Below are 19,530 nucleotides of genomic sequence, written 5' to 3'. Positions count from 1 at the left end.
ACCCATGGCTCCTTTATCGTATATTAATTGATTCTATATTAATTGATTGTATATGTTTGGATGAATATCTGGACTCTCTATTCTATTCTGGTGTATGGGTCTGTTTTTTGTGTCAGTACAAAATTGTCTTGATTACTGTGGCTTTGTAGTAGAGCTTGAAGTTGGGGAGCAAGATTCTCCCTGCTTCATTCTCCCTTCTCAGGATTGCTTTGGCTATTCGGGGTCTTTGGTGGTTCCATATGAATTTTTGGACTATTTGTTCCAGTTTGTTGAAGAATACTGTTGGTATATTGATAGGGATTTCATTGAATCTGTAGATTGCTTTAGGCAGGATGGCCATTTTGACCATATCAATTCTTCCTACCCAAGAGTATGGGATGAATTTCCATTTATTTGTGTCCTCTTTAATTTCTCTTAAGAGTGTCTTGTAGTTTTCAAGGTATATGTCTTTCACTTCCTTGGTTAGGTTTATTCCTAGGTATTTTTATTCTTTTTGATGCAATTGTGAATGGAATTGTTTTCCTGATTTCTCTTTCTGCTAGTCCATCGTTAGTGTATAGGAATGCCACAGATTTCTGTGTATTAATTTTGTATCCTGAAACTTTGCTGAATTCAGATATTAGTTCTAGTAGTTTGGGAGTGGATTCTTTAGGGTTTTTTATGTATAATATCATGTCATCTGCAAACTGTGACAGTTTAACTTGTTCCTTACCAATCTGGATGCCTTGTATTTCTTTGTTTTGTCTGATTGCTGTGGCTTGGACCTTCAGTGCTATGTGTTGACTAAAAGTGGTGAGAGTGGGCATCCTTGTCTTGTTCCCGATCTTAGAGGAAAAGCTTTCAGCTTCTTGCTGCTAAGTATGATGTTGGCTGTGGGTTAGTCATATATGGCTGTTATTTTGTTGAGGTACTTGCTCTCTATACCGATTTTGTTAATAGTTTTTGTTGTAAATGGATGTTGAATTTTGTCAAATGCTTTGTCAACATCTATTGAGATGATCATGTGATTTTTGTTCTTCTTTTTGTTATGTGGTATATGATGTTGATGGATTTTCAAATGTACCATCCTTGCATCCCTGGAATAAATCCTACTTGATCATGATGGATGATCATCTTTTTCATCTATTTTTGAATTCAGTTTGCTAATGTTTTGCTGAGTATTTTTCGTCTATGTTCAGCAGGAATATTGTTGTATCATTTTCTTTTTTTGTGTGTTTTTTCCTGGCTTTGGTGTTAGAGTGATGCTGGCTTCACAGAATGAGTTTGGAAGTGTTCCCTTTTCTACTTTTTGGAAAACTTTAAGGAGGTTGGTATTAGGTCTTTTCTAAATGTTTGATAAAATTCAGCAGTGAAGCAGTGTGGTTTGGGATTTTGTTCTTAGGTAGTGTTTTGATTACCAATTCAATTACATTGCTGGTAATTGGTCTGTTCTAATTTTCTGTTTATTCCTGGGTCAGTCTTGGAAGGTTGTATTTTCTAGAAAGTTGTCTGTTTCTTCTAGATTATCCAATTTGTTAGCATATAATCTTTCATAGTATTCTCTAATAATTATTTGTGTTTCATTGGTGTTTGTGGTGATTTTTCCTTTCTCATTTCTCATTCTGTTTATGTGTATAGGCTCTCTTTTTCTTGATAAGTCTGTCTAGACGTTTATCTGTTTTGTTTATTTTCTCAAAGAACCAGCTCCTGGTTACATTGGTTCTAATTATTGTTTTATTCTTCTCAATTTTATTTATTTATGCTCTCATCTTTATTATGCCCCTCCTTCTTCTTACTTTAGGCATCATTTGTTCTTCTCTTTCTAGTTTCATTAACTGTGAATTTAGACTGTTTATTTGGAATTGTTTTTCTTTCTTGAGATAGGCCTGTATTGCTATATACTTTCCTCTTATAACTGCCTTCTCTGCATCCCACGAAAATTGGGGTGTTGAGCTGTTGTCTTTTTTGTCTCCATATTTTGCTTGATCTCTGTTTTTATTTGGTCATTGATCCATTTATTATTTAGGAGCATGTTGTTAAGCCTCCATGTGTAGTGGGCTTTTCATTTTCTTTGCACAATTTAGTTCTAGTTTCATGCCTTTGTGGTCTGTGAAGTTGGTTGGTACAGTTTTCAGTCCTTCTGAATTTAGTAAGGCTCTTAGTATGTGATCTGTCCTGTAAAATGTTCTGTATGCACTGGAGGAATGTGTATCCTGCTGCTTTTGGGTGGAGTGTTCTATAGATGTCTGTTAGGTCCATCTGTTCTAATGTGTTGTTCAGTGTCCCTTTCTCCTTACTTATTTTCTGTGTGGTTGATGTGTTCTTTTGATTGAGTGTTGTGTTGAAGTCTCCTAAAATGAATGCATTGCATTCTGTTTCCCCCTTTAATTCTATTAGTATTTATTTCACATATGTAGGTGCTCCTATGTTGGGTCCAAAGATATTTGTGATTATATCCTCTTGTTAGACTGACCCCTTTATCATTATATAATATCCTTCTTAGTCTCTTGTTAATTTCTTTGTTTTGAAGTCTATTTTATCTGATACAATAATTGTAACTTTTGCTTTTTTCTTCATATTAGTTGCATGAAATATCTCTTTCCATCCCTTCACTTTTAGTCTATGTATGTATGTATTTGGGCTTGACATGAGTCTCTCAAACGCAGCATTTTATACATTCTGTAACTCTGTGTCTTTTGAGTGGTGCATTCAGTCTGTTTGCATGTAGGGTGATTATCAATAGATATGTAGTTACTGTCATTTTAGGCTTTAGATTCATGGTTACCAAAGTTTCATGGGCAGCTTCTTTAGTATTGAAGAATCTAACTAAACTCAGTTCTTATGCTATTACAAACACAATTAAAAGGTTCTTTATTTTTTTCTCCTTTTTTTTTTTTTTTCCTCTGCTCTTTATATGTTAGTTGTCATATTCTGCACTCTCTGTGTATCCCTTGACTGACTTTGTGGGTAATTGATTTAATTTTGCATTTGCTTTGTAACTAATTGATCTTCTTCCTTTACTGTGGTTTTATTTTCTCTGGTGACTGTTTAACCTTAGGAGCACTTCTGTCTATAGCAGTCTCTTTAGAATACACTGTAGGATGGTTTGTGGGAGGTAAATTCCCTCAGCTTTGGCTTATCTGGAAATTGTTTTTAATCCCACCTTCAAATTTAAATGATAATCTTGTCAGGTAGACTATTCTTGATTCAAGGCCCTTATGTTTCATTGTATTAAATATATCATGCCACTCCCTTCTGGCCTATAAGGTTTCTGTTGAGAAGTGTGATGGTAGACACTTTCTGTTCCTTTTTCTCTCTCTTCTTATTCTGGTACCCCTATAATTCAAATATTGTTCCGTTTGGATTGGTCACAGAGTTGTCTTATTATTCTTTCACCCCTTGAGATCCTTTTTCTCTGTGTGCCTCAGTTTCTTTGTATTTCTGTTCTCTAATTTCCATTCCATTGACCATCTCTACTTCATCTAACCTGCTTTTAAATCCCTCTGTGTTTTTTCATTCCAGATACTGTATTTTTTCAAAGTGTCTATTTCCTGAAGTTGTCCCTCAGATCTTGAATATTTTTCTGTAGCTCCATGAGCATGTTTATGATTTTTGTTTTTGAAATCTTTTTTAGAAGATTGGTCATTTCAATCTTACTGAGCCCTCTTTCTGGTGTTCGAGGGATTTTTGTATTGAATAAGTTTCTTTTGCATTTTCATATTCCTACTGAATAATATGGAATAATAACTGTGTAGGCAGTGACCTCTAGTGCCCAGAGGCTCTGCTCTCTGGAACTTCCCAGCACCTGGAGCAATGACGGGGGTGTCAGGTGAGTTGCACTGGTGCCTGCTAGGAGGAAAGAGCTCTTTCTTGCTTTCCATTGCAGTGTGTGCCTCCACTGTCATGGCCCACGGGCTGAGCACACTGGGGGCAGCTTCTGCGTAAGGTCCCTGTGGCTGCCTTTGGTGCAGCTGCCCTCTGGCTGGCCTGATGCGATTATGGTGGCAGCAGGTTTTGCGAACCAGCAATGGCTGGGAGGAAGGAGTGGCAGGTTGCGTATTGCAGTATGGGGGCCTTTGGGTTGCGTTGCCAGCCAGGGGAATGGAGGGTGTGAAGCTCCTGAAAGTTCCCAACCTGCTGGGCTGAGTGTGCTGGTTCGATTTTGTCCACCTGTCCTTTCTCCTGAGCAGCAAGCTCTGTGTAATCCTTGCCCCTTTAGCACCCCTCTTTGTTGGGAAGTGTTTCAAAATGCCCGTCTTTCTTTTGTCCCTGAGTTGCTGGTTGTGGGTACCTGTTTTCCGTAAGTGGCTGGAATCTCAGTCTTTCCAAGTATTCTGCCTGTGTGCTTTCCAACCCCTCTTATCTCCAGAGCACCATGTAATGTGGGTTCAAACTCCCTAAGTAGATCTTCAGGGGTGGGTATTTAGCAGTCCTGGACTTCTACTCCCTCCCCACTCTATTTCTCTTCTCGCCTGTGAGCTGGGATGGGGGAAGGTCTTGGGTCTCAGCTTTGCTACTTTACCCTTTTCTGTGAGGTCTCTTTTCCTCAGGTGTAAGCTATATATTGCACTCTTCTTTTGATCACTCTTTCAGGATTAGTTGTGCTTGCTGTATTTTTGTGTTATATGTGGTTTTGGGAGAAGATTTCTGCCTCACTTCTCACGTTGCCATCTTTATCCCTGAACCCATCAATCTTTTTATGTAGACCAGCGTAACAACACTTTTTATTACCCCTAATATAATTGCTTTCATAATAGGAATTTTATTCTGAAATAAGCTTTCGTGCAAATAGTTGTAATTCATTCTTTTAGAAATAGGAGATAAATCAGAGAAGGAAGTGGGGGGCCATATCCTTTAGGGCCACCGGGTCATTTCCATTTTTATTATTTTCCCTTTTAGTCTGAGTTGACAAGGAGCCCTTGAAGAATTTCAACTATAGGAGGGTAGTGACCTGATTTATATTTTAAAAGAATCTCACTGGTTGCTGTTTTAAGATTAGACTACATGGGGCTAAGGGTGGACATGGGAAGACCAATTGGAAGACTTATAGTAATTCAAGCTAAAGATGATGAAGACTTGGACTAGGCTGGTAGGGAAGGTAGTTAGAAATGGTTGGATTCTGGATATATCTTGAAGGTCAAGGTCACAGGATTTATGACAAATTAGAGTGGGACGTGAGGTGGATTGTGAAGGCTGACTTCAGTTTTTGGCGTGAGCAACTGAAAGCTGCTGTTAACTAAGATGGATAAAACTGCAGGAAAAGTAAGTTTGGGACTAAATATCAGGGACTTGGTTTTGGACTAGTTATCTTTGGCATGCCTATGAGATTAGCGTTTTTTGAGCATTTAAAATTAATGGAGGACCAGTTTATTTCCTCTTAATATGTCACAGAGAGACATGTTTGAACATTATAATAAAAATGAATTATTAGAAAAGTAAGATTAATGAAAAACAAAGTTCATGTCCAAGTCTTTTATTATTACAGCCAATAAACATAGAATTACTTTGTCAAGTTTCTAAACCCTTACTCTTAATTTTTGTACTTATCTTGTTCGGCCAGTAATAAAGAGTTGTTGAACTGTCAACATCAATAAACAGTTCATGTACTTATACTTGAATAGGATTGCTTTAAACATCAACTAGAGATATCAAATAAACAATTAAATATATAAGTGCTGAGTTTGTTGGTTCAAGAGTTTATGGAAATATGTATTTGGAAATCATCATCACACAGATGAGACTGAATGAAATTACCAAGTGATTGAATGGGTATAGAGAAGGTGTCCAAATCCAAGCCCTGGGGTACTTCATTGTTATGAGAGAGAGCAGTGATTATGATTCCCTGCAGAATCAGAGCAAGGAGAAAGACCAGGAGAGTGTGGTATTCTGGGGCCAAATGAGGAGGAAGTGATTAAATGTATAAATGCTGCCTGTAGGTCATATAAGATAATTGGGAGTTGATCATTAGATTGAGAGATGAGAAGACAATGACCTTGAAAAGAACAGTGTCAGTGGAATGGTGGAGACCAGCCTGATTGAAGTGGTTTCAAGAAAGCAGAAGAGGAGTTAGAGAGAGCAAATATACAAGTCTTTCAAGATTTTTTGCTGTAAAGAAGAGCAGAGATAGAAGTGGCTTTTGTTTGTTTTATGTTAGGGGATATAACATTTTGATTGTGTGTTGATAGGAATGATCATGAGTGAGAGAAAAACTGAAGACAGAGCAGAGAGGAGAATTGCTAATATGATCTTTGAGTAGAAGAGGGAAAGGGATAAGATCCACATACGTTGACCTCAGTTAAGAACATGGATCGTTATCCAAACAACAGGAAAAAAGGTGGATGGTATAGGCACAGGTACAGGTGCGTGGGTACATGTGGCAGTGATACCTTGTGGGAGGTCCTTTCTGATTTGCTCAGTTTTTGTCATGTCATTAGCTGAGAGGGAGAATGGGAAAGAATTGTTGGAAGTTTGATGACTGAAGGGAGAGAGTAGGAAACAGTTTTCTGGACGAATGGGGAGAATAAATGGATTAGAGCAATTTGAAATGATTTTCAGATAGTTCTAACGGCCAACTCAAGGTGAGCAATTATGAATTAAATGTGAAACCAGTCAGCATTGTTGGTGTTTTCCTGCAGCCTCATTCAGTTGTGTGAGCGCAGGCTCAGACTATGTGAAAAGTGGGATATCACCTGTGTTGGAGTTTTGTCAGAGGACTATGGAATGAGAGGAGTGAGGGGGTGGAATTTAAGTTAAGGCAAAGGGTAGGCAATGAAAAAATGGTCAGATTATTGTGTTATAAATCCTGTAAGAAGTTATTTAAGTAATCATGTATTCTTTTCTTTGACTAAGTAAATAACTTCTGGTTCTTATTTACTTTTCAAGCTCCAGGCAAATTAATGTTATTCCTAGGCAACTAAGTAACAGTTCATACATGTTAACTAAAATGTAAGTTGTTTGACATCCTTTATTAATCTATTAACTACTTATATTAAAGACATATATATATTTACTGTGGTCAATTTTCTTTATCTGGGCAAGAAGGACATCTGGTTTATTAAGTTATTTACAGGTAACATTAGGTCCATCTTTCCTTTGTTTAGCGTCATTATAGATTCTAATGAGAAATGGAGTATTCTTAATTTTTAATCATAATCGTTATTTCTTTCTGTATTCTTGAGTTTATTGAAGGAAGAGCTCTTTGACTAGTGCTACTGGAAAGGTTTATAAGAGAACTTAACAAAAGAAGTTCATATTTTTTATCCTGCTTTTAAAGTTTTTATTAATAGAACTAGTTTAAGGACTAAGATAATAGGTTTTTGGATTCAGAGTCCTAAGTTGAAATGTTGATATATATGGAGGAACTGAAGCTCAGAGCAGTTTGAGAATTGAGTTTATAAGGCTTAAGGAAATTTTTCAGATGTTTCATTTACTTTTTTCATGAACTCATTCTCATGCTACTATAATCTCATTAAACTAATCAGAGAGAAATCCTGGTGTAGGGTGGAAAAATAATTTTCCTTCTACCCTTCTGAGTTCTTAGCTAAGACCCCTGAAATAAAAGACAGCTTAACAAGAGAAAAACAAGTTTATTAACATATATTCCTCGGGTATAATTGGGAGATACCCAGGGAAAAGAAGAGTATCTTCTCCAGGTGGCTTAGAGTTCAGATTTAAATACCATTTTTACAGGGAAAGGGTGGAGGAAATAGGCTTCTTAGGGGAGAGTAATTGATTTTTAGGAAAGATGAATGGTCCCTCAGAAGATATGTTAGTTTGTGATAAAGTTTGTCTGAGTGTGGTGCCAACTTCTAGTCTCCTCTCCTATGATAAGAGTCAATCTTTCCTAGTTGATAAAATTCCCTGGGGCAGAGGTTATGACAGTTGAGCTCCTTTTGGACAATATGCTTTTAGACTGATGAGAGTTCAGGAAAACCTTTCCCTGCATTTGCTGTTTTTCAAGCACCTACAGCTCAAAAAGATCAATATACAAAAGCAGACATTTCTGGGTAGCATGTCCTAAACTCCTATGGTCATATTTTGGGTGGCATATTCTGTGACCCTTCACTGGAATGGTACTATAAAAGGTAAAATATGAATTCTTGGAGTAATAAAACTTATTTTAGATACATCTAACAATAAATTTAGGTCTATGATGTAAGTAGCAGTAATTGCTCTGGGCCATTTACCTGACCTATGCCACTTTCAGTGATACTGAAAATATCTGGGGTTCTGCATTTATGTGTAAATTCTTAACAAACCCTTTTGGCCATCACAGGCAGTATTAAAGTAACGGAATTAGGAATGTCCTTTGCATTTTACTGTAATCTCTATTAGTTTATATTGCCATTTTGTCACTTCCTTTTCTATTTTAGTATCCTGGATGCTTATTTTTAAATCTGATATCACCATTTTGGGGCAGGTGGAAAAACTATGCTTTGATCTATAATTCTCTTACATTTGTATCTTTATTTTAAAATCATTTTTATTTTAGGTAATGAAACAGTTTCGTACTGGTGGTTATAATACATTGGTTTCTACTTGTGTTGGTGAAGAAGGTTTGGATATAGGAGAAGTTGATCTTATAATATGTTTTGATGCCCAGAAGAGTCCAATTCGTCTTATACAACGAATGGGTAGAACTGGCCGAAGACGTCAGGGCAGAATTGTTGTTATTCTTGCTGAAGGGCGAGAAGAACGTGTAAGTAGATTCATAGAAACATGATTTAATAATTGAAATTTGAGAAGTACAGTTTACAGGCAAATATCAACCTATTAATGTTCAAAGTCCAAACAAGCTATAGGTAATTCTGGCTGATGTTTTTTTTCCCCTTTGTATTGTATTCTGACTATTCTTTTCTTGTAATTAGGAAAATATTTGACCCAATTCTGTTTTCTTAATTTTATCCATGTAAAGAAACATATTTTTTGTACTTCACTGTAAATATAGAGACATCTAGATTTAAAAATCAATACGTAAAAGATGGCCTCATGAGAGGTGAGACAGAGGTTTCCTCCTAAAACCTCATATGATATGAAAATATAATTACTACAACTAATCCTGAAAGAGCAACAGGAAACAGGACTGTGCCAGACTTAATACACCTGGAGAAAAGAGCAGACCTCACAGAACACATTAATGTACCAAAGCTGTGGCCTGGCAGGACCCAAGCCCTTCACCCATCCCAGCTCACCAGCAGGAGGAAGAGAAATGAGCAGGGAGTGAGTAGAGGACTGGGACTGCTGAATACCTAACTCCGGAGATATGCTCTGGGAGCACAAACCTATATTTCATGGTGCTTGCATGATACTCTCGTGATTAGGGGATTGGAAAGCTAAGACAGGCAGAATTCCAGGAGAGACTGAGATTCCAGCCACTGGTGGAAAAGAGGGATCCATACCTAGCTACTCAGGGACAGTGGAGACAGACATAGCAGCTGGGAAGCAGGAAACAGCTCTTTCCTCCCTCCAGGCACCAATACTGCTCCCCTGCAACCCCCGACATTGCTTCAGGGGCTGAGCAGCTCCAGAGAGTAGAGCTTCTGGGCACTAGAGGGCGCCATATACAAATATGAAAAGCCAAAGGAACCTGGTTCAGAGTAAAATTATTAATACACCTCCTGAGAAAGATTTAAATGACATCGGTCTCATGAGTCTTCCTGAAAGGGAGTTCAAAATAAAAATCAACATGCTCATGGAGGCACAGAAAGATATTCAAGAACTCAGGAATGAATTCTGGATGGAGATCCAATTGTTGAAGGCACAATGGAGGGTATTAAAAGCAGATTAGATACAGTGGAGGGCACGATAAATGGTATAGAAACTAGAGAAGAGGGATACAAAGAAGCTGAGGCACAGAGAGAAAAAAGGATCTCTAAGAATGAAAGAATATTGAGAGAACTGTGACCAATCCAAACGGAACAATATTCGCATTACAGGGGGACCAGAAGAAGAAGAGAGACAAAAAGGGATCGAAAGTGTCTTTGAGGAGGTAATTGCTGAAAACTTCCCCAATCTGGGGAAGGAGATAGTCTCTCAGACCATGGAGGTGCACAGATCTCCCAACACAAGGGACCCAAGGAGGACAACACAAAGACATAATAATTAAAATGGCAAAGGTCAAAGATAAGGACAGACTACTAAAAGCAGCCAGAGAGAGAAATAAGATCACATATAAAGGAAAGCCTATCAGGCTATCATCAGACTTCTCAACAGAAACCTTACAGGCCAGAAGGGAGTGGCATGATGTATTTAATGAAATGAAGCAGAAGGACCTGGAACCAAGATTACTTTATCCAGAAAGATTATCATTTAAATTTGAAGGAGGGATTAAACAATTTCTAGATAAGCAAAAGCTGAGAGAATTTACCTCCCACAAACCATCTTTATAGTGCATTTTGGAGGGACTGCTATAGATGGAAGTGTTCCTAAGGTTTTAATAGCTGTCACCAGAGGTAATAAAACTGCAGTAAAGAAAGTAGAACAGCTAATTACTAAGCAAATGCAAAATTAAATTAACTATCCCCAAAGTCAATGAAGCGATAGAAAGAGTACAGAATATGATACCTAATATATAAAGAATGGAGGATGAATAAAAGGAGGAGAAAAAAAAAGAATCTTTAGATTGTATTTGTAATAGTATATTAAGTGAGTTAATTTAGACTCTTAGATAGTAAGGAAGTTAACCTTGGACCTTTGGTAACCATGAATCTAAAGCCTGCAATGGTAATAAGTACATACCTATTGATAATCACCCTAAATGTAAATGGACTGAATTCATCAATCAAATGACATAGGGTGTCAGAATGGATAAAAAATCAAGACCCATCTATATGCTGCCTACAAGAGACTTACTTTAAACCCAAAGACATACACAGACAAAAAGTGAAGGGATGGAAAAAGGTATTTCACGCAACTAATAGGGAGAAAAAAGCAGAAGTTGCAGTACTTGTATCAGATAAAATAGACTTCAAAACAAAGACAGTCACAAGACACAAAGAAGGACACTACATAATGATAAAGGGGTCAATCCAACAAGAAGATATAACCATTATAAATATCTATGTGCCCAACACAGGAGCATCTACATATGTGAAGCAAATTCTAACAGAACTAAAAGGGGAAATAGAATGTGGTGCATTCATTCTAGTAGACTTCAACACTCCACTCACTCTGAAGGACAGATCAACCGGACAGAAAATAACTAAGGACACAGAGGCACTGAACAACACATTAGAACAGATGGACCTAACAGACATCTACAGAAATATACACTGAAAAGCAGCAGAATACACATTCTTCTCAAGTGAACACGGAACATTTTCAAGAATAGATCATATACTAGGCCACAAAAAGAGCCTCCATAAATTCAAAAAGACTGAAATTGTACCAACCAGTTTCTCAGACCACAAAGGTATGAAACTAGAAATAAATTATGCAAAGAAAATGAAAAATCCCACAAACACATGGAGGCTCCACAACATGCTCCTAAATAACCAATGGATCAATGACCAAATAAAAACAGAGATCAAGCAGTATATGGAGACAAATGACAACAATAATTCAAACCACAAAACCTGTGGGATGCAGCGAAGGCCGTCCTGAGAGGAAAGTATATTGCAATACATGCCTACCTTAGGAAAGAAGAACAATCCCATATGAGCAGTCTAAACTCACAATTAACAAAAGTAGAAAAAGAAGAACAAATGAGGCCCAAAGTCAGTAGAAGGAGGGTCATAATAAAGATTAGAGCAGAAATAAATAGAATTGAGAAGAATATAACAATAGAAAGAATCAATGAAAGCAAGAGCTGGTTCTTCGAGAAAATAAACAAAATAGTTAAACCTATAGCCAGACTTATCAACAGAAAAAGAGAGTCTACTCACATAAACAGAATCAGAAATGAGTAAGGAAAAATCACTACGGACACCACTGAAATACAAAGAGTTATTAGAAAATACTATGAAAAATTACATGCTAACAAACTGGATAACCTAGAAGAAATGGACAACTTTCTAGAAAAAAACAACTTTCCAAGGCTGACCCAGAAAGAAACAGAAAATCTGAACAGACCAATTACCAGCAATGAAATTGAATTGGTAATCAAAAACCTACCAAAGAACAAAACTCCTGGGTCAGATAGCTTCACCGCTGAATTTTATCAAACATTTAGTGAAGATTTAATACCCATCATCCTTAAACTTTTCCAAAGAGTAGAGGAATAGGGAATACTCCCAAACTCATTCTATGAGTCCACCATCACTCTAATACCAAAACCAGGCAAAGACACCACAAGAAAAGAAAATTACAGACCAATATCCCTGATGAACCTAGATGCAAAAATACTCAGCAAAATATTAGCAAAGCCAATTCAAAAATACATCAAAAAGATCATCCATCATGATCAAGTAGGACTTATTCCAGGAATGCAGTTATGGTACAACATTTGAAAATCCATCAACATCATCCACCACATAAACAAAAAGGACAAAACCACATGATCATCTCCATGGATGCTGAGAAAGCATTTGACAAAATTCAACATCCATTCATGATAAAACTCTCAACAAAATGGGTATAGAGGGCAAGTACCTCAACATAATAAAGGCCATATATGACAAACCCACTGCCAACATCATACTTAACAGCGAGAAGCTGAAAGCTTTTCCTTTAAGATCAGGAACAAGACAAGGATGCCCACTTTCCCCACTTCTATTCAACATAGTACTGGAGGTCTTAGCCATGGCAATCAGACAACACAAAGAAATAAAAGGCATCCTGATTGTCAAGGAAGAATCAATGTTTCTCTCTTTGCAGATGACATGATATTGTACATAAAAAAACACTTAAGACTCCAATCCAAAACTACTAGAACTAATATCTGAATTCAGCAGAGTTTCAGGATACAAAATCAGTAGCAGAAATCTGAGGCATTCCTATACACTAGTAATGAACTAGCAGAGAGAGAAATCAGGAAAACAATTCCATTCACAATTGCATCAAAAAGAATGAAATGCCTAGAAATAAACTTAACCAAGGAAGTGAAAGACCTATACTCTGAAAACTACAAACACCCATGAGAGAAATTAAAGAAGATACCAATAAATGGAAACAAATTCTGTGCTCATGGATAGGAAGAATTAATATTGTCAAAATGGCCATCCTGCCTAAAGCAATCTACAGATTCAATGCAATTCCTATCAAAATACCAACAGCATTTTTCAACGAACTAGAGAAAATCATTCTAAAATTCATATTGAACCACAAAAGACCCTGAATAGCCAAAGCAATCCTGAGAGGGAAGAATAAAGCTGGGGGGACTATGCTTGCCGATTTCAAGCTCTACTACAAAGCATAGTAATCAAGATAATTTGGTACTGGCACAAGAACAGATCCATAGACCAATGGAACAGCCTAGAGAGCCCTGATATAAGCCCAACCATATATGGTCAATTAATATATGATAAAGGAGTCATGGCCATACAATGGGGAAATGACAGCCTCTTCATTTTCCTCAATCCCTGGACAGCTACATGCAAGAGAATGAAACTGGGTTATTTAACTTCATAAACAAAAGTAAACTCAAAATGGATCAAAGACCTGAGTGTATGTCATGAAACCATAAACTCTTAGAAGACAACATAGGCAAAAATCTCCTGAATACAAGCATGCGCAACTTCTTCCTGAGCACATCTCCTCAAGCAAGGGAAACAAAAGCCAAAATGAACTCATGGGACTACATCAATCTAAAAAAGTTTCTGTATGGCAAAGGACACCATCAACAGAACAAAAAGGCATCCTGCCGTATGGGAGAATATATTTGTAAATGACATATCCGACAAGAGGTTAACATACAAAATATATAAAGAAGTTACATGCATCCACACCCAAAAAGCAAATAACCCAATTCAAAAATGGGCAGAGGGTATGAAGAGACAGTTCACCAAAGAAGAAATTCGGATGGTGAACAGACACATGAAAAGATGCTCTACATCACTAATCATCAGGGAAATGCAAATTAAAACCACAATGAGCTATCACCTCACACCAGTAAGGATGGCCAGCATAGAAAAGACTAAGAACAACAAATGCTGGTGAGGATGCAGAGAAAGGGGAACCCTCCTACACTGCTGATGGGAATGTAAGCTAGATCAACCATTGTGGAAAGCAATATGGAGGTTCCTCAAAAAACTAAAAATAGAAATACTGTTTGACCCAGGAATCCTACTCCTTGGAATTTACCCAAAGAATACAAGTTCTCAGATTCAAAAAGACATATGCACCCCTATGTTTATTGCTGCACTTTTTATAATAGCCAAGATATGGAAGCCACCTAAGAGTCCATCAGTAGATGAATGGATAAAGAAGAGGTGGTACATATACACAATGGAATACTATTCAGCCATAGGAGAGAAACATCCTACCATTTGCAACAACATGGGTGGAGCAGGAGGATATTATGTTCAGTGAAATAAGCCAGGTGGAGAAAGACAAGTGCCAAGTGATTTCCCTCATTTGTGGAGTATAACAACGAAGCAAAACTGAAGGAACGAAATAGCAGCCGACTCAGAGACTCCAAGAAGGAACTAGTGATTACCAAAGGGAGGGGTGTGGGAGGGCAGGTCAGGAGGGAGGGAGAATGGGATTGAGGGGTATTATGTTTAGTACACATGGTGTGGGGGATCACAGGGAGAACAGTGTTGCACAGAGAAGGGAAATAGTGAATCTGTTGCATGTTACTGCACTGATGCACAGTGACTGCATTGAGGTATGGGTGGGGACTTGATAATATGGGTAAATGTAGTAACCACATTGTTTTTTTCATGTGAAACCTTCATAAGAGTGTATATCAGTAATACCTTAATAAAAATAAATAAATATGTACTGTTTTGTTTTACTGTTTTCCTGTGCTTCTAAGGCTGTTTTTCATGTTTAGTTTTTTTTTTTTTTAAACTACAGTGAGCTGAGAATGACTGTTTAAAAAGTTGCCTGATTCAATTAATCAATAACTAACCAATAAGAATATGCACCAGAGCTAGTATGTGGCCTGAAAAGCTTAAAATATTTACTTTGTGGAAAATATTTACCTTTATGGAAAACTTTGCTGATGCCTTTTCTAAGTTATAACAAGATGCGAATTATATTCATACTTTGCTACAAACTTGGGTGATAGACCTTTCTAAATATGATGTTGTACATAGTATTATTTTTTGTATTAACTAACTTTTGTACCTCAATAGGACTATTTCTGTGGCCAAATACATAGTTTCACATTAGAGACTTTTTCATTAATAGTTTAAAAAAATTGATTTAGACTATTTTATATACCCTTTAAAAATCATCATGAAAAGTGAATTCTTTTTCCCCAATACTTTTCATGTGATTATAGCATATCCTTATGTAACATCCAGTTTATCTATGAAATCATCCCTTACACGAAATGTCTGGCAGCTTGTAAAAGTCTATGTATTATCAGTGAGTGGAACTGGGGTCTAATGAATTGTATTACCTTGGGCAAATCACTCTAACCTCTCTATTCATCTGTTAGTTTTCTTATCTGTAAATTAGGCATAATGGCCCACATTTAATGAGCACCTAGTATGTTATGTGATGGGCAATGTTGCTAAATGCTTCAGATGCATTATCTTAATTTAATCCTGTCAACAACCCTGTGAGGGGAGTTTTGCATACAGTAAATAAAGCTGAAGTGTAGAGAGATGAATTAACAAGCTGAAATAAGGGGATAGTTTTTTTTAACCAATTTATGTTTATACATAAATATCAGCCTTATTCAAAAGCAGCAAGATACTAAATAAAAGATGGATTTCCATTGTGCAATGTAGTAAGGTAGGCTTTTATAGTAATACTAGATTTTGAAATGATTTTTATCAAGAGTTAATTAAAGTGGCTTAAGTTCAAGACAACAGTTGCTGAAGTATTTAAGTGGACCAGAGTTTAATTGGCTGTTTAGAATAAACTCACACTAATATATAATACTTTCTTATATGGCTAAGTGATTATTATACAAATCACACAATTTGGGATTTATTTGTTTTTGCAGATTTATAATCAAAGTCAGTCCAACAAAAGAAATATTTATAAAGCTATTTCAGGTAACAAGCAGGTCCTTCATTTTTACCAAGGCAGTCCACGAATGGTTCCTGATGGAATCAATCCTGCATTACATAAAATGTTCATCACACATGGTGTCTATAAACCAGAGAAGGCTTCTCGGAACTTGAAGCGTAAGTCATCTATCTTTTCCTATAGGAATGGTAAATAAAAAATTTTGCATTTGAATCATGCATTTTTTTTCTTTTTTTTCTGTTGTTAGTTAACGGGTCATATATTGATACATTTCTTCTTTAAGAAACTCAATGTGCATTATTCGATGTTATGAGTGTTCTCTTTGGAGAGGATCAGAGATTATTCATGTGGCAAAGGGAAAGAGACACTGGCAGTACAGTGATAGAAACTCAAGGGTTGGGAAAATTAACAATATTGCACCACCCCAGTGTCCTCTTTACAAAATTTAGAAAAGAAAACAATTTTATTATTGAATAAACATTAAAGCAGATTACAATGTTCATTTTATGCAATCCACTAAGATAATACAAAGACAAGAAATTCCACCTATCACTCCCACAAGCAGTTTCATTTCTTTGCCTACAGTTTCTCAAGATTAACAGTAACTTGTCCTCTTATAAGAGGACAGCACCATTTGCTAAATATTCTTTCATAAATCATCCCCAATACACGTGGTAGTCGAGGTAACTGTTTAATGTGTTAGCTAGTTGCCTTTATCCAAATAAGTAATAAAACTTCTTTTATCTATGTGACAACAGATAGTGACAGCTCAGAAAAAGGTGCTTAGACTCAACTTTCCTGGTGACAGTGAGATTGGGATACTACCTTCCTTGATGTTACAGCTCTTAAACCTTGAAGAAAAACATTTCTGGTTGAAAAGTTGGCTACAGTCTTGCTCAGATTTTAGAGATTTGCATACATATCAAAAAGTTAAAGCTTTTATAATCATTAGGTGTCTCTGGACTTGCTCTGAGAAAGGGAAGGGGAATGGTTTCTTTCCCTTTTAGAAAAGGAAAAAATTCTTTTTTTTTCTTTAAAATTTTATTCTTACACCAGATAGTGGCAAAGTTAGACCAAGTTATTGGTGATTCTGAGTCAGTGACAAACAAATACTTTGGTGTCAGGGAGCACAGTTAGTAATGAGAGTGCTGTACCTTAAGAAATGAAGATATTTTGATGATACCCAGAAAGTATCTTGAAATATTAGCACTATGAAAATGAGAAACTAAAATGTTTTTCTTTTGAATTTTAATTAATCTTTAAAAGAGGGCCTTTAAAGAATCATAAAATCATGTAGTTATAGTTAAAGATTTGGAAGGAACGAACCATGGGGGTCATCTGGTCCAGTTACCTGACATGGTAGGAACAGTTTCTGCAGCATTCTTGTTAAATGCATACCAATCTCAACTATCATTGTTGATGGAAATTGCATTCCTTTGTAAAGCTTAATTCCCTATATTGAAGACCTATATAAAAGAAGGTTCTTCCTTATGTTTAAAATCTGTGTACCTTTTTCTTGTTGATTTAGTTTTGTCTTTAGATAAAAAGAATGATTTTGATCCTTGGTTTACCTATTATGTAAGTTCTTTGTATATTGGAAGACAGTACCTCTCAGGTTTGTTCAACTGCTCCACTGATTTTCATACCATGAAGTTTCAAGGTCCTCTTCTTTCTAGACATCTGCTTTGGACTCACTTAAAATTTGTTTATGTTCTTTCCCTTAACTCAGATCCATTAATCAGTGTTTTTTGGATGTGTCTGTTAAACCTAATAACAAATCCACTTAACAGGAATATACCTGTCGTTTTATAAGACTTGACCATAATTTTGCCAAAATTTCTTGAGTTTATTAAACTAATAATAGCATCAAAACTTGATTAAGTTGGCATAAATTATTTTTAGTGATCATTCTATTTTTATAAATGTTAATTAACCATGTTTAATAATTTTTTCTAAAATGTTACTAGGGATGGGTAACAAATTTCTTCAGTAAAATTCTAGAGTCTGTCCTTTTCTAAAAACTGAGATACTAGTGTAACTCATGTTCATTTTTGTGTACTTTTTTCTTCCAGTCTCCCTGAGTTTTCAGGTGTCAGTGATTGATCTTGTCAAGATTGTGCATGTAAATGTCATCTTCTATATATTAATATATAATTCATTGGGTTTCAGAGGCCTGAATTTATTTAAAGTGACTAAGTGGAATGAATACCATCCTATTTCAAAAGTCTTAGAGCCTCAGATTGTTAGATTTGAAAGGGACCAGAGAGATCATTTAGTACAAACCCCTTATTTTACAAAACTTCTTATTCAGTATTTGGGGATATAAGAAGTTTCCTGATTGCTAATTCGGTACTCTTTTTGATTTTTTTCTGCCCTTGTCTGTTTTTGGACCAGAGTTCCTGCTTTATTTTGTTTATCCTCTTCAGTTTGGTGATTATTTTCCTGTAATTTATAGAGATTATGGAATTGAAAATGGTTTAATTTACTATACATTGTTTAAAAAGGATATTATAATGTCATTTTTTAAAGCAGTAGTTTTTCTCCGCCTCTTTTCATACTACCCCCAGCACCAATTAAGACATAAACTAAAAACTCCTTTAGTCTTCCTGTCTTCCTGCCACCCCCAACCAAGGTTCAGATAACCTTTCCAATAATGTTATGATAAAATCATGATACTAGTTTTCACTTGTAAGTTACCTGTTTAGTGTCAGGTCTTAGACAACAGTATGGAGAGTCTAAAAGAAAGTAGGACTGAAAGCCTAGCTATTTGGCTCTGGTTTGTTAATGAAGTCATTACCGAAGATTTGGTGGTAAGCAGAAGGGTGCAGTAGTTCTTTCAAAGGGGTTGATAGAAGTTGAGGAGGTATACAGAAGCAAGAAGTGACACCCAGGACTATATGAAGAATATTAGTTTTAAGAAGTAGAATCAATGGTTAAGCAGAGATGAGTTGACATAAAAGGTAGAGAGTTTGAGTTGATATTGTGTATTTTGTGTTTGCCTAGCAAACTTTTTAAACCTTTTTTCAATTATTTTTTAACTTATAGGAATGAGGCAAAGTAATTCAAAGAAAGATTGGTTCTTATCAGAAGAAGAATTTAAATTATGGAACAGACTTTATCGATTAAAAGACAGTGATGAAATTAAGGAAATAACATTGCCTCAAGTTCAGTTTTTATCTTTACAGAATGAGGAAAACAGACCAGTAAGTTGAACACGTTTTCAGGTGCTTTTAATAGTGATTATGCAATAGCTTTGGGAGTAGAGAGAATGTTCATGATCCGAATGTCAACTTAATCTAAAAAATTAAAAGTGTCAGCAGTTTAAAAGGAATATTAAAGTCTAAGTTTGTAAAACTACTAATTTTCTTATATTATTTATTGTATACATATTTTTAAGAGTGTGTATTTACCTTAGAGTTTTGCCTTTCCTTCATTACTATCATAGGAACATTTCTATCTAGGCATAAT

The 19,530-nt window shown here is 36.1% G+C and overlaps 1 protein-coding gene across 1 annotated transcript in view; it reads left to right on the top strand.

Annotated features, from left to right (window-relative positions):
* FANCM (FA complementation group M) overlaps positions 1–19,530 on the top strand; it is a 79,458-nt gene that overhangs the window by 35,131 nt on the left and 24,797 nt on the right. Inside the window, 3 exon segments of the mRNA XM_057488485.1 lie at positions 8,471–8,677; positions 16,037–16,220; positions 19,108–19,265. Coding sequence (XP_057344468.1) covers positions 8,471–8,677; positions 16,037–16,220; positions 19,108–19,265 — 549 coding nt within the window.

Source organism: Manis pentadactyla, chromosome 11 (assembly GCF_030020395.1).
Source record: "Manis pentadactyla isolate mManPen7 chromosome 11, mManPen7.hap1, whole genome shotgun sequence".
NCBI lineage: Eukaryota > Metazoa > Chordata > Mammalia > Pholidota > Manidae > Manis > Manis pentadactyla.
Note: the sequence above shows the minus strand (reverse complement) of the source record. Positions and strands in the feature narration are given on the sequence as shown.